A 22,643-nucleotide genomic window follows, 5' to 3' on the forward strand; every position below is an offset into this window, starting at 1 on the left:
GCTCTGTTTAAGCACAATCCTGGTAGAACCCAAATTTGGGGGATGCCCCAAGGGAGGCTGTTAGGAAGGGGAAGCTCCATGGAGCCCTGCTAGGGCTGTTGGACAGACACACAGCCATCTCCAGCTCTGAGACAGAGGCACCAACATTCTTGTGCTTCATGGGGCTCAGCACAGCTCCTGTTGGGCTGTGGGACCAAGGTGTGGGCATGGTGCTGCACTCCTTGGGCTGCACTCTCAGCCCCAGCACTTTGGGGTGAGGACAGACTGACAGCAAACAGGGCTGTGGGTCCGGCTCTGGCTCTTCCTCGCTGACAAAACCCCCAGTTTGCGACACAGTTTTTGGCGTTTGGTCCTCGCCAAAAATCCGCTTCCCATTCCAGCGCTCGCCTCGCAGGGAGGCTGTGGGGACGAGGGGGTGGGAGCCTGTTTCAATTGTTTGGGGAATGGTGGAGCCCAGCAGAGCTCACTGTGTGCAGGGAGCTTTCCCACTGCTGGTGCTTCCCTTGCAGCAGCAGAACCTGGAGGGTTTCTCAGTCGGTGGCGCTTTGGTGGCAGAGCTGGGTCTGGTGGCTGGCCCTTGGGAGGGAGCCTTGCCTGGGGGATGTGCATCACCTGCCTGGGACAATTCTGAGGGAAAAATACACGGTTTTGGGGATCTGGCCACAGTGGAGTGGTCCAGAGGGTCTCTCATCCAATCCAAGCTGAAAACCAATGCATTTTAGGGGCAGGAGGGTTCCCACCCGGTTCTCTCCAGGCAGGGGTGAATCTCTCACCTACTCCCACGTGAGCCCAGAAAAATGAATCACCAAAAATTAAAGGAAGCAAAGAAAGCAAGCAAAAAAAAAAAAAAAAAAAAAAAAAAAAAAAAAAAAAAAGATTAAAAAATCCCTCCTCAAAGCCGCCTTCCAGAGGGTTGGGCAAAAGATAAAAGCTCTCGGAGGAGCCGGGACTCCTCCTCTCCCACCACCGACCTCTCATTTAAATGTCTGTGTGCAGGCTGCAGCCGGCACTGCCTCTGCGGCCGTGCCCCGGCGGCGATGCCCGGGCCGGGCACGGGCACAGAGCGGGGCTGCAGCCGCCGGGGCTGACCCGGGGGTCCCGCATGCCGGAGCCCCCGGGGCGCTGAGCCGGGCCGGGCCGGGCGGAGCGGACACGGGGGGGTCCCGGTGCATGGACCCCCCTCGGGCGGGCCCCGATGTCGGCGCCACTGCTGCTCTGGGTGGTTCTGCTGCGCTGGGCCAGCGGCGGGGGCTTCATCCGGGCGGGCAGGACCTGGCAGCACTGCACAGGTAGGGGCCGAGCGCGGGGGATGCTGCACCGGGGCCAGGTGCGCTCACCTGCCGGGACCGGGCTGCTCCCAGCGCTGGGCTGCTCCCCACGCTGCCGGGGCAAAGCCCAGGAGGTGTGATTTGATTTGGGGGGCAAAACCCAGAAGATGTGCTCTGTTTTGGGGGGCAAAGCCCAGGAGGTGTGCTCTGTTCTGGGGGGCAAAGCCCAGAAGATGTGCTCTGATTTGGGGGGCAAAGCCCAGGAGGTGTGCTCTGATTTGGGGGGCAAAGCCCAGAAGATGTGTTCTGATTTGGGGCCAAAGCCCAGGAGGTGTGCTCTGTTCTGGGGGGCAAAGCCCAGAAGATGTGCTCTGATTTGGGGCCAAAGCCCAGGAGGTGAGCTCTGTTTTGTGGGGCAAAGCCCAGGAGGTGTGCTCTGTTTTGGGGGGCAAAGCCCAGGAGGTGTGCTCTGATTTGGGGGGCAAAACCCAGGAGGTGTGCTCTGTTTTGGTGGGCAAAGCCCAGGAGGTGAGCTCTGTTTTGGGGGGCAAAGCCCAGGAGGTGAGCTCTGATTTGGGGGCAAAGCCCAGAAGATGTGCTCTGTTTTGGGTCAGCCTCTCCTGGCAGCCCAGCCCTGGTGTTTCGGTGCTCAGTGATGCCTCAGGGGCTGCATGCCAGCACCAGGGATGGTGGCAGGGTGTGGGGTCATTGCCGGGCCTGCAGCCCCGGCAGGGCCACCAGGGGAGCCCCCAGCCCTCTGGGAGCTGCGGGCAGAGCTGTGCCTGTCCCTGCTGCACAGGGCTGGTCCCGGGTTCTGCTGGAGGCACAGGGCAGGGGAAGGACTGGAAAAAGCCATGAAGTCCCCCTGGAAAGTCCCTCCTGCCCGGACTCTTCTGTGCTCTGACAGGCACAATCCCCACCCTCCCGGCAGCCGAAGTTCCCGTCCCGCCGTCCCCGGCGTCATTCCCGAGCCCAGGAGGGTCCCGGTGCCCCGGCTCTGCCATCCCCTCCCCACCCCTGTGCTCTGCAGGCAGCGAAGCCTGAGCTCCGTTTTTGGGGCTGCTGAGGGCTTGTCCCAGTTTGATGGCAATTGTGTTTGCTTTTTCTTCCAGCCCAGGTGATGTGAGAAGAAAAACAGGGAGGGATTGGAGAGTTTCTGCCTCCTCCCTGAGGGGTTCCAGTCTCTCTGGGAATGTCCCTGCTGTCCCCAAGCAGCCTTGGCTGGGAGGATCCTGGGGGTGCTGAGGCCCCAGCATCATCCTGGGGACCCCAGCACGAGGCCCCCTGGCCCCCTGCCCCCCCCTGTGCTGCCCAAGCTGGGCTGGAGCACCCCAGCTGCCCTGCCAGCCCTAGCAGTGATGGATGTGGGAGGCACACCTTTGGAGTTAGGGATTTGGGTTTGGTTTCAGGACTTGGCCCCTTCCTGGCCCACAACTGAGCTCTCCCCCAGCTCATCCTCAGCGTCTCAGGGGCAACTGGGGGCTCCTAAACCCCTCTGCAAATCCAAGCCTGAGCTCAGCTTGTACTTTTTGCTGGGAAAAACAGGAACTGGCCATTGCCTGAGCAATGCATTTCTGAAATAAGCTGTTCCAGTTAACCCCCCCCCACCAGGGCTTTGCTTTAGGAACAGCTTAAACCAGCAGTGGGGTGGGCAGGGGGCACACAGAGCTGCCAGGGTGGGGAGGACCTCACCCATGTCCCTGCTCTGGTCTGGATGGAGCCACATGAGCAGATTCCTCCTGGCTCTGCCCACCTGGAACGGGGCTGGTGCTGGCCAGGCGTCTCTGGAGGAAGCACTTCCCTTCTGCAGCTGGTTTGGATTGAGACACACAGCCCAGCCTTGCTCGCAGCTCCCTCCTTCCCAGCCCTCCTGCTGTGCCCCGGCAGCCCGGATTTATTTGTACAAATTGGAGCTAAAAGCCAGGTCTCAGCGGGGTGGGACCGAATCAGGGATGGTTAGTGCAGCCAAGAGCTGCTTCATCTCTCGGGCACCATCTCTCTCCTCTGCCAGAAAAGCATTCCAAAATAAAACCAGGAGGGTCCAAGGCCAGGAGAAGTCCCCAGAGCTGCTCCAGCCCTTCCTATGCCACGACGCTGGACCTGGCATTGTTCCATGGGGTGGCTCTTTCTGGTGCTGTTGTGCTGTGTGCTCTCACCGGGGCGATGCCCTGGGGCTGGGCACGGCGTTCTCTTCTCAGGGGAGAGGGTAATTATTTCTAATGAGTGGTTTTGGTGCCTGCTGGGAGAGTGCGTGTGCGTGTGTGCAATGAGGGCTGGGCTGGGAGAGCCCGAGCGGCACCGGAGGGGTGGAGCTGTCCCCACTGCCCTGAGAGCAGCTCTGTGGCAGCCTTGGAAGCAGCTGAGGATGGAGGCCTCATCCCACCGTGCTGGGAAGGTGTTCCAGTTGTTGAACCCAGTGTGGTTTGGGGAACTGCAATCTGGGGATGTCACCCTGGGAACAATTCCCCCAATCCCCTTCAGAACTGATCCCAAAGGGATCACAGCACATCCCTGCCTGCTGGGGCCGGGGGATCCCGAGGGAGGGCCTGGCTGGCAGCTCCCAGCTCCAGTGTCAGCACTCAGAGCTGCCTCAGTGAATGGTTCTGCACTCCCACTGCTCCCCTGTGGCGATGGAGACGCCAGCCTTGTGTCTGAAGGGCAAATCTCTCCTCTGGCCCTGGAGCAGGGGCTCGGGGCAGACTCCAGGGAAGGACTGAAGGACTGGCATGCTCCTGCAGCACACCAGCCCATCCTGCTGCTCTGCCAGAGCCGGGTACCCCATCCTGACACCGGCTGGGGGCTATTTACAGACACGAACGAGATGGGGCTGCTATGGACAGTGCTTCGAGCTGTTTTATTTTTCAGCATCAGTCTCATTGCATGATTATGACAATGGGAAGATGCCAGCAGCTCACAATCTAGGCAGCAGGCCAAAAAACTTAATGTTACAACTTACTTTATAAGCTTCTTGACCAATCACACAAAGCAAAAGCACATTGGCAGTAGTTCTATCAATCACCATAAGCACTCGTGCCTTTGGTTAAAACAATGCTTGCTTATTTCCAATACAATACCTGCTTGTAAGCCTCAACGCACAGAGCTCCATTATTAAGTTTTAACCTTCTTAATATCTTGCTAGATAAACTTTCTGCAGCTTAGAAAGCTATTCAGACAAGCATTAATACACAAGCTATTCTTCTATTTGCCTTTGCTTTTTCCACAGTTTAAATACTTTTTCTGCTGACCTATCTCATGACTGTTGCTTTAGCTCTGCTGCTATCTAAAGCCTGCCTTTTGCAGCTTTCCCCAAGCCCTCTAATTTTATAAATTCCCGCACATCCCACCTGGGGCTAACCCCCCGGGCTGTCTCTCGGCACAGACCTGCGCCCGCTGGACGTGCTGTCGGAGGCGGTGCCGGCCGGGGGGCTGGCCCGGGGCATGCGGGTCCTGCAGGCGCAGGGGCTGCGAGGATTGCAGCTCTCGGCATCGCGGCCCCGAGCGCTGGCCTTCCCCGCCTCGAGGCTCTTCATCCACTGCGACCGCTTCCCCGAGGAGTTCTCCATCATCGTCACCCTGCGGGCGCTGCGCCGCCCCGCCCAGGTGAGCGCGGGCACGGCTGGGCACGGCTCGGCTCGGCCCGGCCCCGCAGGTGCCAGCCCGTGCCCTCCCGCAGAGGAACGAGTACATCTTCACGCTGATGGGGGAGGAGAGCCCCGGCGTGCTGGTGGGGCTGCGCTACGCCCCCGACAAGCTGCACTTCCTCTTCTGGAGCCAGGAGCGCGCCGGAGGATGGCAGAGCCGCGTCACCTTCCCCAACGTGTCCCTCTCCGACAGCCGCTGGCACACGCTCGTCCTGGCTGTGTCCGGACAGTCCTTCTCCCTGACGGTGGATTGCAGCGTCCCCAAGGATGTGTAGGTTGGGGAAGCGCTGGGGGGCTCAGTGGGGTGGGCAGGGTGATGTTCTTCCACTCTGGGGGTACCAGTCGTTGGTTCTGGGTCTGGATTGAAGACTTGAGACAGTAATTCGTGTTCACACTCAGGTGTTTATTGTTTCTGATCAGTAAAACAGTCTCACTACTGTGAGTTGGGCAGCTTCTCATTAGAAGGCAGAAAATGGCCAACAATCTCTTGTTCCAAGGTCTTTTAAGACTAAACTATCCAATTAAGAACCCCAAGGATGTGTAGGTTGGGGGGCTCGGCAGGGCAAGCAGGGTGATGTTCTTCCATTGTGAAGGTCCTAGTTGTGGGTTTTTCTGGGTCTGGATTGAAGACTTGAGACAGTAATTCATCTTTGGACTCAGGTGTTTATTATTTCTTATCAGTAAAACAGTCTCACTACTGTGAGTTGGGCAGCTTCTCATTAGAAGGCACAAAATGGCCAACAATCTCTTGTTCCAAGGTCTTCTAAGACTAAACTATCCAATTAAGAACCCCAAGGATGTGTAGGTTGGGGCAGCACTGGGGGGCTCAGTGGGGTGGGCAGGGTGATGTTGTTCCACTCTGGGGGTACCAGTCGTTGGTTTTTCTGGGTCTGGATTGAAGACTTGAGACAGTAATTCGTGTTCACACTCAGGTGTTTATTATTTTTTTATTATTTATTATCAGTAAAACAGTCTCATTACTGTGAGTTTGGCAGCTTTTCATTAGAAGGCACAAAATGGCCAACAATCTCTTGTTATAAGATCTTTTAAGGCTAAACTATCCAATTAAGACCTGACACCTAGATTATTTTCCCATTTAACCCACATCTCCTCTGGCCACCAATAGATGCTTTGAAACTGTCCTTTTCTGTGAGACATCTCCTCTGCCTGTCCCCAGGGTGGTGGAGACCCCATTTCCAGCCTCGCTGTCCGTGAGGAGAGCCAGCTTCTACCTGGGCAACAGGAGGAGGAGGAAAGGCCTGTTCACGGTAGGTGCCCCTGCTGTGGGCTGCCCCAGGGTGCCCAGCGGGCTCAGGGCTGCTCCTGGCTGCTCTGGGGTGACCCACAGTCAGTCCCCTGTGCTGGCAGGGCTTGGGCCATGGCACAGGAGGCAGAGTCCCTCCTGTGGGTCCCTCCCATGTGAGGGCACTGCAAGGCAGCTGCTCCAAGCCCCGTGCCAATGCTCCCCTTACTCCAGCTGTTAGATTGCCCCAGCTGTGCATCTGGGATCTGACAGATGTGCACGAATCCCGTGGGCACTTGTGCATGCCAGCAGGGAGGGCAGCAGGAGGCAGGCAGGAAGTCCAAGGCATGGGTTGCCTGCAGGTCCCATCCTGTGATCTGTAGCACTTGGTCTCCATCCCTCTGCTCCCACTTTCCCAGGGCTTGCTGAGACAGCTTGTCCTGCTGCCAGGAGCTGATGCCACCCCCCGGATGTGCCACGGCTTGAACTTCAAAGTAGCAACGCTCTCTGTCCCCAGTGTCCTCCAGGATGTGCCTGCAAAGGCAGTGAGCAACGAGGTGCTCAAATACCCCTACGGTCAGTGCCCCATGGCAGGCCCTGCTGGCCTCCTCCACCTCTGGCAGGAAGGGGCTGGGAATGAAGCAGGAGCAGAGGGCAGGAGGGTGTTCCTGTTCCCAGCACTCTCAGTGTGTGTGTGTGTTGGGATCCCTGTCCAAAATCTCCCTGAACAGGCAAGGTGGCCCTGCCTGGCTCCCTGGCCTCGTGTCAGTGGCCCCACACAGATTCTCCCAGTCTGTGGCTTCCCAGATCTGTGCTGGGATTCCATTTTCCCCCCATGCCCATCATCAGGATGAGAGCAGGATGTTCGCCCCTCCTGCCTCTGTGCTCCTGCACTGTGTGCACTGAGAGGCTCCTGCCTGGCTCCTCTCCTGTAGGGAGATAGAACATAAGCAAATAAAGGTAGTATAGAAAATAATCTTACCCCCTAAAGAGTTGCAGCTGGGTTAATTATTAGAGATTAGGAGCAGGCCTGATGTTAACAGGCCGACAGCTGCAGCCAAAAAGAAGAGTGTTACAAAAGAGTGGATTGGTGGGTTGAGGGGGGAACTGGAGTCAGTTGGCTGCTGTGAGGATGAGGAAGGGTCAGTGCCTGGAGGAGCTGCCTGCAAGAAACATCAAGGAGGTACAAAAAACTCTAGCAATATGGAACCCTTGCAATGTAATGACAACACTCTCCATGCCCAGAGACTGACATGAAGGTGACCCTGGGGGCCCGGCCCCGCTGCTCCAAGCAGGAGAAGGCTCAGTTCTGGTTCAACGCCTCCCAGCGAGGGCTCTACCTCTGCAACGGCAGCACCTGGCTCTCCATGCTGGAAGGTACCCAGGGGAGGCTCTGGGGAAGGGAAGGAGACCCTTGCAGCAGAGCAGGAGCTGAGCTTTGCTATTGTAAATCAAAAGGGAGAGAGAATGATGCATGTGACTCCATCATCAGAAGGCTAAAGAATTACTTTATTATACTATACTACATGTATTTCATCTAAACTGAATCTGCCATGCACTCACTCTTGCTCAGAGCTGCACAGAACTGCACTCATCTCTGATTCCCCCATGACAGTCTGACACACACACACACACACACACCTGGCCCTGATAGGCCACGGGAACAAAACATCCTCACTTTGGGTAAACAATTTCCATATTGCATTCTACTTTAGTACAACACAGGCACAGCAAGTGATAAGAATTGTGTTTTCCTTCTTCTCTGCTTGTCTCACAGAGAAGAAGGATGTTCTCCATGTTATCTGTCCCTCCTGGGAATTTTCTGGGCTGGATGAGCTCCTGACCTGTCTGAGCAGGACAGCTTACCCCATGGAGAGCCATGCTCAGGGTGTTGGGGTGCTGCCCCAGTGCTGAAGCATTTGTGGGGTGGATAAGGGGAAACAAAGAGGCCCCAAAGCTGCCAGAAATGCTGGAGGTGACTGGGAGGGTGGCAGACACAGGTCTCAATGTCATCTGGCCTCTGGTAAGGAAATCAGTGGGAGTACCAAGGTGGGAAAGGCAACCAGAGCCTGGGATGGATGGGTGCTCTTCAATAATGACATGGATTTCATCCACTGGCACTCTCACTCACTCCAGGCTGTCTTCCCAGGATCCCTGGAGAGGACATGGAGGATGGGATAAGTCCCTAACTGAGCTGTCCTTCCCTTCCCTCCTCTCCCAGCATATTTCTTCTGCTGGTACCCACAGGGTGGGTTTGGATGAGCCATTTGTTCCCCACAGCAGTGATGGGACCCCCTTTCCTTCCCTACCTCTGGAGGCCATCAGGATTGGCACAGTTTCCCTCTTTCCCCAAGGAGAGCTCATGGTGGGGTCTTACTGACCTGTGTCCCTTGCTGCCACCAACACTGCCCCTTCAGTGCCCATCTGTCTGCTATCAGGGCCACTCTGGAGGTTTCTGCTCCAATTTCTGACATGAATTCTGTCTTAGCCTCCCCTAACCTCTCCTGCTGTCATCTCCTCCTTGTTCTCTTGAGGATAAATACATCAAAGTGATCAAAATCTGTGGCATGTGGTTCTTCCCTGCTCCCAGGGACACAGCTCTGCTCTCTGCTGGAGAACAGGGCTGGATGTGCTGCAGTCAGCCTCTTCCCACCCCTGGGTTTGGCCCTTCACCCCCAGTGGCACCAGGACCTTCATGTGCCCCACAGAGCTCTGCACAGCAGCAGGTGCCACTGAGCCAGGGTCACCACATTTCTCTTCACAGGGAAAAGCAAGGCACAATTCTGGCCAGGAATATTTCTGGGTTTCACATCCTCTGAGCCTCAGAGAAAGAAAAAACAATTCTTATCTCATTTACTGCTCCTGTGTTGTTCACAAGTGGAATGCATTGTGGAAGATTGTTTACCTGAAGGGAATTGGTAATTAATTGGATTCTGGTGTGAGTGTTTTGATTCACTGACCAATTGAATCCAATTGTTTGTTGGGACTGTGGGCTGACAGTCACCAGATTCTGTGTGGTGGTGTCACAGGGGTCCCAGGACAGGGGAAGAGATGAGAATCTTGACTCCATGTTTCAGAAGGCTGATTTATTATTTTATGATATATATTATATTAAAACTATAGTAAAAGAATAGAAGAAAGGATTTCATCAGAAGCCTTGACAGGAAAAGGAAATGGAATGATAATAAAATCTTGTGACTGACCAGAGAGTCTGAGACAGCTGGACTGTGATTGGCCATTAATTAGAAACAACCACATGAGACCAATCCCAGATGTACCTGTTGCATTCCACAGCAGCAGATAACCATTGTTTTTTCTTTTCCTCTGAGTCCTCTCAGCTTCTCAGGAGAAAAAATCCTGGCAAAGTGATTTTTCAGAAAATATCATGGCGACAATTCTGGGCAGTTGAGTGTTTGGCAGCTGCAGTTTAGATGTAATATATTATAGAATAATACAGTATAATAAAGTAATTAATTAGCCTTCTGATATCAATGGAGTCCTCCTCACCATTCCTCTCACTTGCTGGGGGCAAAAATACCCACACTAAGCCCCCCTCATGTCGCTCCTCTCCAGCTAAAACCCACCTGGTTCTAACCTCATCCCTCTCTTTGTGTGCTCCCAGTCCAACCCAGGCTGGACTACGTGGAGGAGCACCAGAAGCTGGTGACCAACTCGGAGACCATGGGCATTGAGGTGTTCAGCATCCCCAGGCTGGGGCTGTTTGCAGCCACGGCCAACCGGCTGACACCCCCGGGGTCAGCCATCTACAGGTGGACTGACGGCAAGTTTGTGCACTACCAGAACATCCCCACACACCAGGCCCAGTCCTGGAAGTATTTCACCATTGGGAAGAAGGTGAGGCTGCCAGGAAGGTGCTCCCATGTTTCAGTATAAAAACTGAAGGTGTAAAGTATAAACTGAAGGTATAAACTGCAGCTGCCCAACACTGGGTTCTCTGAAGCCTGGAGTCTTGGGTGTGGTTTAGAGAATATAGGTTTAGGGAATATAGGTAGCTGCATCTCAGAGATCTTCTGCCTGTGGTCCTAAAGAGCCATCAGGACCTGCAGTTCCCTCTTGAGACCCACTGAGTCCAACCTGTTGCATTTTTAAATTCTCTTGCTTTTAAATTATTCCAGGAATTCAGAGCTACCTCTCCTCCCCTGGGCAATCTGCCCTGGGGCTTGAGCAGAGGATTTGCCTGGTTTCTCTCCCTGGGAAGCTACTTAGCACTTTGGGGGAGCCCAGGAAAGCCATCAGCTGAGAGCCAGCTCTGTGCAGGGCTCCCAGGGAAGCTGGGATTGTTCCCCCTTTGCTGTGACCCATTCTGGCTTTGTCCCCAGGGTTTTCTCTTCCCACTGAAGCTGTTTCTGGAGATGCTCCAAAGGGGCTCCCTGGACTGGTGCTTGCAGAGAGAGCAGAGCTGGGGATTCACCTTTTGTGGAGGGACAGGGGGACAGCCCAGCAGAGCCCTGTCCTTGGCGATGGCTGAACAAAGCCCTGGTCCTGTACAGGCCAGGAGGCAGCAGACACCCCCACTGACTCTTCCTCTTTGTGGGCTGTGGCCCTGTGCCTCTTTGTGGCCCAAACTGGGGCATAATCCTGCATAATCTCCTTCCATCTGAAGGACACTGGGCTGGCACAGCATGACAGAGCTTGGATGTGCTCCCTGCCTTGCACTTGGCCATCTCTGCTGGGTTTCTTGGTCTGGAAGATGTTTTGTCTCAGGGGATTGTTATCATTATTGTCATTGTTATTATTATCACATCTGCCTTTTTTTGTTCTGAACCACCTTTGCTTACAGGGGGGTTTGTCAGCTGAACCTCCCTCCTTCCCCAGTGCATTTCATGTCCAAGCTTCCCATTCCTGGGGCTGGAGGGTGTGCATGCAGACAGTTCAGCTCTCCCACTCCTTGTCTAAGAGCTGCTGGCTGCCAGTTGTGCCCCTGCCATGCACAAAGACCCCCACAGGCCACTGGGTCCCTGTCCCCACTTTGTGTTGCTTGGGGACAGCCCAAGGACCATCTCATCCCACACCAGCCACCTCCATCCCACCTCCCCCTGCATTTCCTTACCCATGCTGCTTTGAGAGGAGAAACCCAAGCCATCCTGCCTTTTCCTTTTCCAGATCTTCCTGGCAGTGGCGAATTTTGAGCAGAACGAGAGGGGCCAGGAGTTCTCAGTGATTTTCAAGTGGAGCCGCAGGAAGGCGAAGTTCCTGGCGTACCAGAGGATCAGCACGCACAGCGCCCGCGACTGGGAGGCCTTTGTCATCCAGGGAGAGGCTTTCCTGGCTGTGGTCAACCACAGAGAAGGTAGCCAGCCCTCAGTGCTCCCTGCAGGGGGGTGTCTGGTGTGGGAGCCAAAATGAGGGATGTGGGACTCTTCAAAATGCAGTTTATTCCATCCAAAATGCAGTTTATTCCATCCAAAATGCAGTTTATTCCATCCAAAATGCAGTTTATTCCATCCAAAATGCAGTTTATTCCATCCAAGACATTACAGCAGTGTAGGGTTGTGGGTGACAGAGCTGTGCCCACAGCTGTCAGCTCCAGCTGCAGGCAGGCCTGGAGACCCTTTGGTTTTGGTTACAATGCATTTTATACTTTTCTTTGCTGAGCATCTTCATACAGTAGAACCAATCTATACCTTAATTGTTATCTATAGCCTATCATAACTACTATAATTACCATATTCATGTTACTGTTCTCCAATCACTAAAAGTTAGTACATTACAGTTTAAGCTAGAAGTTGGTTTTCAGTTTTCTTGCAGAGGAAAATTCTGAGACCTTTTTTCTACTTGCAACTTTGCTGCCTTGTTTGCCTGTGCTATCTTTGTGCTTGGTAAAAAGATCTTCTTGTTTGGGGTGGGTTTATCCTTTGCTCTAAGGCATAAAAACCCCTTCTAACTAGCACACCCTTTGCCTCCTTGGTTATCCAGTGAGACTGGCTCAGCAATTCTTTTCTTCTATATCAAAACTTGCTTTCATTTCTATTCTTCAGGCTCCCCATTCAAAAATCTTTCTGCTAAGCACACATATCTGTGAGACTTTCTTGTCAAACTTTCATCCTTCCCAACAGCCTGGGAGCCTGGCAGTGCCCTGCTCAGAGGAGGCTCCCCGTGCATGCCCAGGGGGGCCGGGGAGGTGAGCACTCAGCCTGGGGTCCCCCAGGACACCCAATGCCTTGGGAGGAGAGAAAAGCTCTTGAGCAGGTGGCTGACACAGTGACCCTCAGGGGTTCTGGCTGCAAGGGACAAGGAAAGAGTGGGGAGGGGGTCTGTGCTGAATCTTTCTGTTTATTTTCATTTTTGTTCCCAATTCTGTGTAACCTGGTAGTGCCACAGGTTGAGCCTTTGGTCAGGCCAGATCCTCAGCCTTGTGAGCACACAGGAAACTGAGTGAGAGCCAGCTGACCTCCCTCCCTGGCTACCCTGCAGCCATGATCCAGCCTCCTTCCCCTCCCCAGGGAGTCGTTCTGGGCTGGGATGTGCAGCCCTGGCTGACAGCACAGCCCTGGCTCTGTGGATGCTCCCAGCTGGGTTCAGGTGATGGCCACTGGCTCCTTCCCTGCCACCAGGGCTGGCTCAGGGGGCATCACTGCCTCTGGCACCAGGCTCAGAGCTGGTTGCTGGGCTGGAAAGTCCCTGTGTCACCTGCTGGACTCCATCAGGACCAGGTGGCTGAGATCTTCCCTTGTGGCAGCCATGCACATCACACAGGGCGTGAGACCATCATGGCCAAGCCAAGCTGGGGATGTTTCCCTTAGAGGGGGCTGGGGGTTCAGTCCCTGAGGAGCTGCCACTCATCCATGTGGCCATTGCCACTCTTCCTGCTGCCCTTCTTTGCCCAAGTCCCTGTTGCAATGAGGATTTTGGGTCCCACACAGGCGTGAGGTGGAGATGCTCGAGCAGAGTCCAGGAGCTGGATGGAGCTTTAAGGCAGGGGGGAGCCCCCAGTGTCAGGATGTTGGGGCTGTAGGCACACAGTTTGTGGCGATTGGGAGTGGGGCTGAGCCTCAATGGGCACAGCTGTGAGCAGCAGGTGAGCAGCACTGACAGCAATGAGCCATGGAGTGCCCAGGGGCACTGCCCAACCACCAAAGGGAGCAGAGGGCACACAGGTGCAGGGCATCAACAGCAGGGGGTAAAAGGCTGGGCTAAAGAACAAGAAGGGCAGAGCCTTGCAGCCTTCTGAAGTGCTGTGGTGTTACTCTTGTGCGGGTTGAAGCTTTCTGAAACTGTGTGGTGATGCTCTGTGTATGGTGGCCATCTCAACTGTGACATGTGCTGTGGTGTAGGGACGCATCTGTGGGACAGCCAGCAGAGCTTGTCCACCCTGGGCTGCTGGCAGGGAGCCTCTGGAGTGCTGCTTGAGTGGGGACAAAGCCCCTGCCTGTCCCTCCTCTGCCAGGGCTGCCACAAAGCTGCTGCTGCCACTGTGCACGTGGGCCAGGCTGTGGTGTGTTCCATGGGATGGAGGCTCTAGGAAGGGAGACTCTGGGTAGGGATGGAGGGGTCTTTAGGTAGGAATGGAGGCTGTAGGATCTCTTGGCTGCTTCCTGGGGAGCAGCAGGTCACTTGCAAACAGCCTCGTGACCTGCTGGTAAATGTTAAGGTAGCTGAGCCTGTTCTGAGGTCTTGTTTCCTACACAAAGCAGGAATTGCTCTCCCTCATGGTGCCCATCTGTCTCCCCCAGGGAACAACCACAACATAGACAGTGTGATATACAGGTGGAACCCCAGGACAGGGCTGTTTGAAACTAACCAGACCATTCCTACCTCTGGAGCCTACGACTGGGAGTTCTTCACCATTGGGCCATATTCCTTCCTGGCTGTAGCCAACACATTCAATGGCACGTCCACTAGGATCTACTCACACATCTACATCTGGCTCAGGGGCTCCTTCCAGCTCTTCCAGTCTATCCTGGTAAGGCTTGGCCCCTGCTCCTCTGTGTTTACACAGGGCAGCCACATCCAGCTCCTCATGGCCTCCTTCCCCACAGACATTTGGTGCAGCTGACTGGGAGGTTTTCCACATTGGGGACAGAGTGTTCCTGGCTGTTGCCAACAGCCACAGCTATGACAGTGGGATGCCAGCACCCTCCAACTTCTATGCCATCAACTCCTCCATCTATGAGCTGAACATCACGGCCCAGATGTTTGTTAAATTCCAGGACCTTCTCACCTACAGGTACCTGTGCACGGATTCAGGGTGCTCCTTGGTCTGTGCCCTTCCCCTGAGCACCCCAAAGGTCTCACAGAATCCCAGAATGGTTTGGGTGGGAAGTGACCTTCAAGCCCATCTCATTGCACCCCTTGCCATGGCAGGGACACCTCCCACTGTCCCAGGCTGCTCCCAGCCCTGTCCAGCCTGGCCTTGGGCACTGCCAGGGATCCAGGGGCAGCCACAGCTGCTCTGGGTACCCTGTGCCAGGGCCTCTCCTCTTTCAGTTTCAATCTGCACTTGCTTGTCTCCTGGAGGGTTCCTGCAGGCTTCACACTCCCAGGGACTGGGACTGGTGGGGAGGGTGGTGGGTGATGGCTCCTTGGCACCAAATCCCAGTGGGGACTGGGAGAAGGGCCTAGATTTGGGAATGAGGGTGGATTTCTTTCAGGAACAGCCTTGGGGGGAAGAGCAGGGTTTTCTGTGTGTCCTCAGGGTGTCAGAGACTGGGGTGGGGTGGCCACATGACATCACCTCACCTGTCCCTCTGCTCATTCCCTCCCCAGTGCCCTGGACTGGGAGTTCTTCTCGGTGGGAGACGACTCTTTCCTGGTGGTGGCCAACTCCTTCGATGGCTTCACCTTCTCTGTCAACAGCATCATCTACAGGTACTGCACAGGGCGGGCTGGGGGCTGCTCCCAGCAGGGACAACCCGGGCACACCCTGCTGCACCTGCCCAGGGAGGGTGGGCAGGATTATTCCCTGCTTTCAGGCAGGCATGGAAGCTCTGGTGAGGGACATCCCACCCTGAGCCACAGCTGGTAGCTGGCATCCCCTTGGCACTTCCCAGGTGCCTCCCCGCCCCCAGGAGCTGACTGCCCTCCCTGTGCAGGTGGCAAGGCTACGAAGGCTTCGTGGCCGCCCACCAGCTCCCCACGGTGGGCTGCAGAGACTGGGAGGCGTTCCACACCGCCGAGGGCTCCTTCCTGCTCTACTCCAGCGCCAAGGAGCCGCTCTCCAAGGTGCTCAAGCTGAAAACCACCTGAGGCAGCTGAGACACGCCCAGCCCATCGGCGCAGATGGACACGGAGCCCGGGAATGGCTGCAGCATCAGAGCATCAGCCGGGCAGGGGCTGCTGCAGGAAGGGAGGAGGAAGAGGAGGAGGAGGGGAGAGCTCCAGGCTCCCTGCAGCCTTGTCCAGGGGCTGTTTCTCCTGGGAAAGCTCTGCCACCACGCTCCAGAGCCATGTCCTAGCCAAGGTTGCTGGAGCCTGGGCGCATCCCCTGGCTTAGCCAGGACCATGGTGCTTGGCAATTTCCAGTGCCCAGGAGGGACCCAGAGCCTGCACAAAGGCAGGGAAGGAAGAGGCAGAGCAGAGCAGGAGCTGCTGGGATGGGTGCATGGCACAGGGGAGTAAACACGTGAGAAATTGGGGGGAAAAGTGTGTCCAGGCTTGGCCCTGTCTGCCTGGGGCTGTGATGTTCCTGAGCATCATCTGGTTTGGCATTGCAGCCATTCTTCATGTCACCTTCGTGCCACAGGGCCTGCCCACCCTCCCTCTGTGGGTTGGGTGTCCCTCAACGAGTGTTGTGTGTGTTGTACAGAGCTGTGGGTGTGCTCCAGGGCCACTGCTGCTCCATGCACCTTTGCCTGGGGTTAGGGACCCCTGAGAAAACCTGCTTTGCATTTGGACCCATCCACCTGCATGGGAGTGGGGAAAAACCCAAACCTGCTTCAGGTGAAACTGTGGCCTCTTTTCCTCACCTTTGCTGGGGGGGACTCTTTTGCTTAACCAGAGCTCTAATAAACTGTGTGCACCCAGCCTCTCTCCCACATGGGTAATCCAGCTGCTCTGCATCCCTTCACCCATCAAATCACCCCTGAATGGCCATGGCCAGTGAGGATGAGGTGGCCCTGAGCTCAGGAGTGTGCTGGGCTGGGGGTGCCCCTCTGTTCCCCCCACCCAGGCCCCACGGAGTGTCCCAGAGCACCTCTCAGCCTTCCCCAGAGCTGAGCACTGGGAGCACTCAGGAGGTGCCAGCCCCATCAAGAAGGGCTGGGGGGGTCACAGCCTGAGCCTGTGCAGGGTCCTGAGCTGCAGGGTGAGCCTCTGCATCCCTCCCTCCTGTCCCTGTTCAGTGCAGCTGGCTCTGCCAGGAAGGACCATTTCTCCCTTGTGAGAAAAGGGAGAATTTGATTTGCTTCCATCACTGAGCTCTGAGCAACAACTCTAATCCAGCCCTGAGAAGGGCAAGATAAGGCAAGACCAGATGTATTTGGGCTGAGGGTGGGAGGGGATGGCCCCTAATGGGAATTGTGCTGGTACATTGAATTTAGGCTGGTCTGCTTTGGGACAGATTGGATTAAGATAAGCCCCCCAAGCACCATGAGCTCCACCATCTCCCAGCACAACACAAACCCTGAGGGCTTTTCCCTAAGTGCAGGCCTTTATTGAGGAGACAGAGGTTTTGGAGTTTCCCTGGTGCTGAGGGCCTTGGGGAGCCTGTCCTGCCCTTGGCAAGGCTGATGCCTCGCTGCAGCCAGGATGGGGTCACCCCTGTGCACCCCTGCAGGGACCTCCTGGCCCCACAACGCATCTCTCCCACCACAAGGGTGTGCCTGGGGCTGCATTCCCTGCGAGCCAGGTAGGGAAAAAGGCTCTGGCTGGGGCTGTCTGTCCCCAGAGGCTGCTCACCATGGACAGACCCACGTGGGGTGTCCCATGTCACCTGCTTACACTCAGTCCAGCCTTGCTGGGGAGGGAGGACTGGGGCACTGGTCTGGAGAAGGCACTGGAGAATCCTGCTGAGAAGCTTTGATGCCCATCAGGTGGTGATGAGCTCTCTGTGGAGCTGCTGGAGGCTGGTACCCAGCGCTCACTACAGGGTGGTGCTGGTGTGTCAGAACCCAGGAAATTCCTCTGGCTGCCCTGGAGGGTTTGAGCCCCTGCCCAGGGGCCTCAGAGGCCTTGGCAGAGAGCCCAAGACCCCTGTGCCTTTGATTTATCCCTTGGAAAAAACAATTACCAACCTTATATGAAGAATTACAAGCCATGAAAGTTTCAGTAGAATGATAGTGAATTTATCACAGGGTGAAAAAATAGATTTTTGGGGTTTTAAGAATAGGGGTTCAGGGGGCAAGATGGAGGAATCTGGGTGTGTCCAGCCTTTCTCCTTCTTCTTCTTGGCCTCCATCTTCTGCTGTGATGGTGTGGGAAACCAGCACATCCCTCTGGCTGTCCAGAATGGCCAAGACCCCTGCCAGGGGGCTCAGAAGCCCTGGCACAGAGCCCAAAACACCTGTGGGTTTGATTGTGGCCCGTGGAGCAAATTACCAACCTTAGATGAAGATCTGCAAGCCACAACAGTTTAGGCAGAATAATAGTGAAGTTATCACAGGGTGGAAAAGTAGATTTTGGGGTTTTTGGTATGGGGGTTCAGGGGGCAAGATGGAGGGAACTGGGTGTGTCCAGCCTTTCTCCTTCTTCTTGGCCTCCGTCTTCTGCGGTGATGGTGGCACTTTGGGACTGGTTTAGAGTAGAAGCTCACTGTCTAACATAGGTGATAGGTATTGGGGAGTAATTGTAAATATTGTACACATAGATTTTAGTATAAAAAGATAACACCAAGGTGGGCAGAGTGCCTCTGACTGTCCTGCTGAGTGGACCTCAGCTGGACAGGAGAAAAACTTTTATAGATAAGAAACAATAAACAACCTTGAGACTGAGAAATGAAGAGCTCTGACTCCTTCGAGTGCCGAACTGGGAAAAGAGACTTTCTTGTCACAGACATCTTTTATGGAAAATCCTTCCCTTAGGATTTTTCCTCCTGAGAAGCTGAGAGGCCTCAGGAACAAAATGTAAACAATGAGTATCTGCTGCTGGGGAATGCAACAGGTGCATCTGGGATTGGTCTTGTGTGGTTGTTTCTAATTAATGGCCAGTCACAATCAGCTGGCTTGGACAGAGAGTCTGAGCCACAAGCCTTTGTTATCATTCTTTCTTTTTCTATTCTTAGCCAGCCTTCTGATGAAATCCTTTCTTCTATTCTTTTAGTATAGTTTTAATATAATATATATCATAAAATAATAAATCAAGCCTTCTGAAACATGGAGTCAGATCCTCATCTCTTCCCTCATCCTCAGACCCCTGTGAACACCATCACACTTTCTAACCTATTTTGGGGTCACTCTGACCAGCTGGAGACCCCGAGACTGGTGCTCTCTGCCGTGGGCTCCCTGTGGCTAAGCCTGGAGCTGGCACCCAGCCCTCACTACAGGGCAGTGCTGGAGCTCTCGGCCCGGCCCCGGGTGCCCGGCAGTGCCCGCGGGTGCTCCCGGTGGCCGCGGGAGCGCTCCCGGTTGTGGCGCACGTAGCAGATGACATAGGCGGCGAGCATGGCGAACCAGCCGAACATGGTGAGCAGCATGGCCACGTCCGTGCTCCTCCGTGGCACGCTGCAGAAGTTGGCGCCGCTGTCCAGCGCCTGGAGCAGAGGCTTGCCCACGTACTCGTGGCGCGGGGCCGTGTGGCAGGTGATGCCCCGCACGGAGTCGGGGTCCAGCCGCGCCTCCCCGAGCACCTCCTGCAGGGCGCACCCGCAGTGCCAGGGGTTGTTGGCCAGCCGCAGCTTGGCCCTGAGAGCCAGCAGCGCCTCCTTGGGAATGCTGCGGATGCGGTTCCCGGAGAGGTCCAGGCTCCTCAGCCCGGCTGCCACCCCTCTGAAAGCCGCCCTGTCGATGTGCTCGATGGCGTTCCCGGACAGGTCGATTTCCCGCAGGTGGGACAGGTGCCTGAAGGCGTTGCTGGGGATCCTGGTGATGCTGTTGGCATCCAGCTTGAGGAGCACCGCGTCCCTGGGGATGTCCTTGGGGATCTCCTGCAGGTGCTGGGAGCTGCAGAGCACAGCCTTGGCCCCGGCCCGCTCCGTGCACCGGCAGCTGCGGGGGCAGGAGCTGCCCCAGGGGATGCAGAGCAGGAGGCAGAAGAAAGCCTGGGCCACGCTGGTGGTGGTGGTGAGGGTCATCCTGCAGGCAGGCAGCTGAGCACGGCCCCTGGCAGCTCCCCGGGCATGGCAGCAGCTCCTGGGCACCAGGAGGGTCCCTGGGTGTCCCTGCAAGGCCTCTGCCATGGCTGGAGGGAAGCTGTGGGTGGAGGGGATGTTATGGCACAGACACGTTTTATGAAAATACTTTCCTTAGGATTTTTCCTCCTGAGAAGCTGAGAGGCCTCGGGAACAAAATGTAACCAATGGTTATCTGCTGCTGTGGAATGCAACAGGTGCATCTGGGATTGGTCTCATGTGGTTGTTTCTAATTAATGGCCAATCACAGCCCAGCTGTTCGGGCTGTCTCGGCCAGTCACAAGCCTTTGTTATCATTCTTTTCCTATTCTTAGCCAGCCTTCTGATGAAATCCTTTCTTCTATTCTTTTAGTATAGTTTTAATATACTATATATAATAAAATAATAAATCAAGCCTTCTGAAACATGGAGTCACCATTCTCATCTCTTCCCTCATCCTAAGACCCCTGTGAACACCAGCACAATGTGACACAGCATTATTGCCTGGAACAGAGGGCATGGCTCGTGTGTGATGTGCCTGGCAAAGGGGTGAGAGGCTGGGCTCATGAGGCTGGAGTGACACTGGCTGTCTTTCCCAGGACAGCTTAATTTGGATTAATTAGGAATAGAAACCCCAGCTGCCCTACCCCTGTCTCTGCAGAGAGCACCCAGGTGGACAAAGGGAGCTGCAGGATGGGGAGTGGAGATGGGCTGGGAGCCTCTGCCCCATCCTGCTGCCATTTTCCAGGGGGGATGCATTGGTTTGCTGCTGAGAACAGCAGCAATAAATCCCTATCTCACCAACCCTGAATGTTTAAAAAAAATTATGAGTCAGACTCCAAGAATCATCAGAGTGATTTAATCACCCCCAGGGTTTTAAATAACAAAATGTGGAGCTCTTTTGCTTTCCCTTCCCTTCCCTTCCCTTCTGGTCTGCGAGCTGGTACAAGCCAAGTTTGCACGAGTTTCACCAAAGAAGTGTTTGGAGGTGAGTTGTGTTTTTAAAGTAAACAAGGAGTGTGGTTTGACAGCCTGACTCTGGGGCTGGGAGGGGAAGGGAGGAGCCACTGCCTGGCACAGTAAAAGGGGTGATGCAGGAGCCCCAAAGGGCACCCCAGTGCTGCCAGTGGCAAGGCAGGAGGTGGAGCAGGTGGGGCACCTTTCCTCTGCCTTTGGTGCTGCTCATGTCCCTGCTGCTGCCTTGGCCAGCCTGGCAGAAGAGACCCTCACTGAGGGGAGGTCTGGGAGGCCAAGGGAACATTTCTCACAGGAATTAAATGTCCCATGTGATGTCATTATGGACACCAAGTTGTCCCTCTGGCACCAGAATCCTTCTGCTAATGGCACTCCCCTGGCAACAGCAGCATCCCTCAGGTGTGCCCAGGGTACCACAGGGGGATGCTCACACCTGAGGGATGCTCACACCTGAGGGATGCTCATACCCGAGGGATGCTCATACCCGAGTGATGCTCACACCTGAGGGATGCTCATACCTGAGTTGTGCTTACACCTGAGGGATGCTCACACCCGAGGGATGCTCACACCTGAGGGATGCTCACACCTGAGATGTGCTCATACCCGAGGGATACTCACACCTGAGGGATGCTCACACCTGAGATGTGCTCACACCTGAGGGATGCTCACATCCGAGGGATGCTCACACCTGAGGGATGCTCATACCTGAGGGATGCTCATACCCGAGGGATGCTCACACCTGAGATGTGCTCACACCTGAGGGATGCTCACATCCGAGGGATGCTCACACCTGAGATGTGCTCATACCTGAGGGATACTCACACCTGAGGGATGCTCACATCCGAGGGATGCTCACACCCGAGGGATGCTCACACCTGAGATGTGCTCACACCTGAAGGATGCTCACACCCGAGGGATGCTCACACCTGAGGGATGCTCATACCTGAGGGATGCTCATACCCGAGGGATGCTCACACCCGAGGTGTGCTCAGACTCGAGGGATGCTGTCTGCAGCTTTGCCCTCAGCCCTGCCCACAGCAGTGGATTCAGCCCGGGATATGAAGTTGGGCTTCCCGGGAAAATGGAAGTTGGGCTTCCCGGGAATCCCTCCGGCCCTGCAAAATGCCCCTGGCTCTGGCAGCTCTCACAGCTCCGTCTCTCCGGGGGAACAAGGACGCGTTATGCCGGTTCCCACCGCATGCAAGGGCTCCGGGGGCTCTCAGGAGCCGCAGCCTCTCCGGACCGGGGCTGTCGGGGGAGATGCTCCGGCCCGCCCCGCTGCCCTGCCGGGGACCCGGGGCTCCTCCGCGCAGCACCGCCGACCCCGGAGCCCGGCGGTCGCTTACCGGCTCGGCAGGGCGGCTCTGCTTCGCTCCGGTTGTTGGTTCGGTGCCGGTGTCAGTGCCGGTTCGGTTCGGTTCGGTTCCGTTCAGCCGCGGTCCCGGCCGGCCCCACCTGTTGCTGCGGCCGCTCCCCGGGCCGGGCGGCCCCGCCGCGGCGGCAGCGGCAGGTGATGGGGACAGGGGCGGGCATAGGGATGGGGGCGGGCATGGGGATGGGGATAGGGGCGGGGATGCGGATGGGGGCCGTGCGGAGATGGGGATGGGGGCGGTGCGGGGATGGGGATGGAGATGGTGCGGGGATGGGGATGGGGATAGGGGCGGGGATGCGGATGGGGGCGGTGCGGAGATGGGGATGGGGATGGGGGCGGTGCGGAGATGGGGATGGGGATGGGGGCCGTGCGGAGGTGGGGATGGGGGCGGTGCGGAGATGGGGATGGGGGCGGTGCGGGGATGGGGATGGGGGCGGTGCGGGAGCGGAGCGGCGGGAGCAGCGTGGTGGGACAGCCGGGGGCTGCGGGAGAGTGGCGGCGCCGAGCCCAGTGCGCACAAATTGAGTGCTGCTAATGAGATTCCCGCAGGTTTTGGAGGCTGCGGTCCGGGCTGCCAGTCTAGAAGCTTCATCAGCTGCTGTAAGGAGCGATTGTCCCTCCCCGGCCGGGCCCCGGCCTGGAGGTGACAGGAAAGCAGGAGCAGACATCAGTCCAGGAGCAGTAGGAGAAGGTGCCCTGCCAGCACAGCTCCCATACCAGCTTTGAACGGGGCCAGTCCTCTCGAGCAGCCTGGGCTGCTGCAAGCTGTTCCTGCCCATGGCAGGGGGCTTGAAGTGAAATCATCACTGAAATCCTGTCCAACCCAAACGCTTCTGTGATTCAGCCATCCCTGGGGGTGAGTCTGCAGGCAAAGTGAGTTTGTACAGCAAGACTGGGGTGGGAATTGGGCTTATCCCTGAGG

General features: G+C 56.2%; 2 protein-coding genes across 2 annotated transcripts; one reads left to right on the forward strand and one right to left on the reverse strand.

The window, feature by feature from the left end:
* The first annotated feature begins 1,039 nt into the window (after positions 1 to 1,039).
* TSPEAR (thrombospondin type laminin G domain and EAR repeats) lies at positions 1,040 to 18,426 on the forward strand. Its single transcript, XM_036389193.2, has 12 exons — positions 1,040 to 1,289; positions 4,648 to 4,868; positions 4,942 to 5,180; positions 6,087 to 6,177; positions 6,572 to 6,728; positions 7,398 to 7,529; positions 9,775 to 10,007; positions 11,277 to 11,463; positions 13,847 to 14,076; positions 14,153 to 14,340; positions 14,880 to 14,981; positions 15,206 to 18,426. The coding sequence occupies exons 1-12, from the start codon at positions 1,196 to 1,198 to the stop codon at positions 15,357 to 15,359; spliced, it is 2,028 nt and encodes a 675-aa protein (XP_036245086.1). The 5' UTR covers positions 1,040 to 1,195; the 3' UTR covers positions 15,360 to 18,426.
* LOC118690181 (leucine-rich repeat-containing protein 3-like) lies at positions 17,374 to 21,959 on the reverse strand. Its single transcript, XM_036388933.2, has 2 exons — positions 21,696 to 21,959; positions 17,374 to 19,456 (listed from the first exon to the last, which is right to left on the reverse strand). Exon 2 carries the CDS (start codon positions 19,441 to 19,443, stop codon positions 18,586 to 18,588), a length of 858 nt encoding a protein of 285 aa, XP_036244826.1. The 5' UTR covers positions 19,444 to 19,456; positions 21,696 to 21,959; the 3' UTR covers positions 17,374 to 18,585.
* Between the last annotated feature and the right edge of the window lie 684 nt (positions 21,960 to 22,643).

The sequence above is a fragment of the Molothrus ater genome, chromosome 10, assembly GCF_012460135.2.
Source record: "Molothrus ater isolate BHLD 08-10-18 breed brown headed cowbird chromosome 10, BPBGC_Mater_1.1, whole genome shotgun sequence".
NCBI classification, from domain to species: domain Eukaryota; kingdom Metazoa; phylum Chordata; class Aves; order Passeriformes; family Icteridae; genus Molothrus; species Molothrus ater.

What these genes read in the sequence shown, in the direction of transcription:
- LOC118690181 (XM_036388933.2), bottom strand. Translation starts at nt 19,443, where the DNA reads ATGGCAGAGGCCTTGCAGGGACACCCAGGGACCCTCCTGGTGCCCAGG.
- TSPEAR (XM_036389193.2), top strand. Translation starts at nt 1,196, where the DNA reads ATGTCGGCGCCACTGCTGCTCTGGGTGGTTCTGCTGCGCTGGGCCAGC. An exon ending in GGAGGAAAGGCCTGTTCACG is followed by an intron (nt 6,178 to 6,571) that starts GTAGGTGCCCCT and finishes CCACTTTCCCAG; the next exon opens with GGCTTGCTGAGACAGCTTGT. An exon ending in AGCTCTTCCAGTCTATCCTG is followed by an intron (nt 14,077 to 14,152) that starts GTAAGGCTTGGC and finishes CCTTCCCCACAG; the next exon opens with ACATTTGGTGCAGCTGACTG.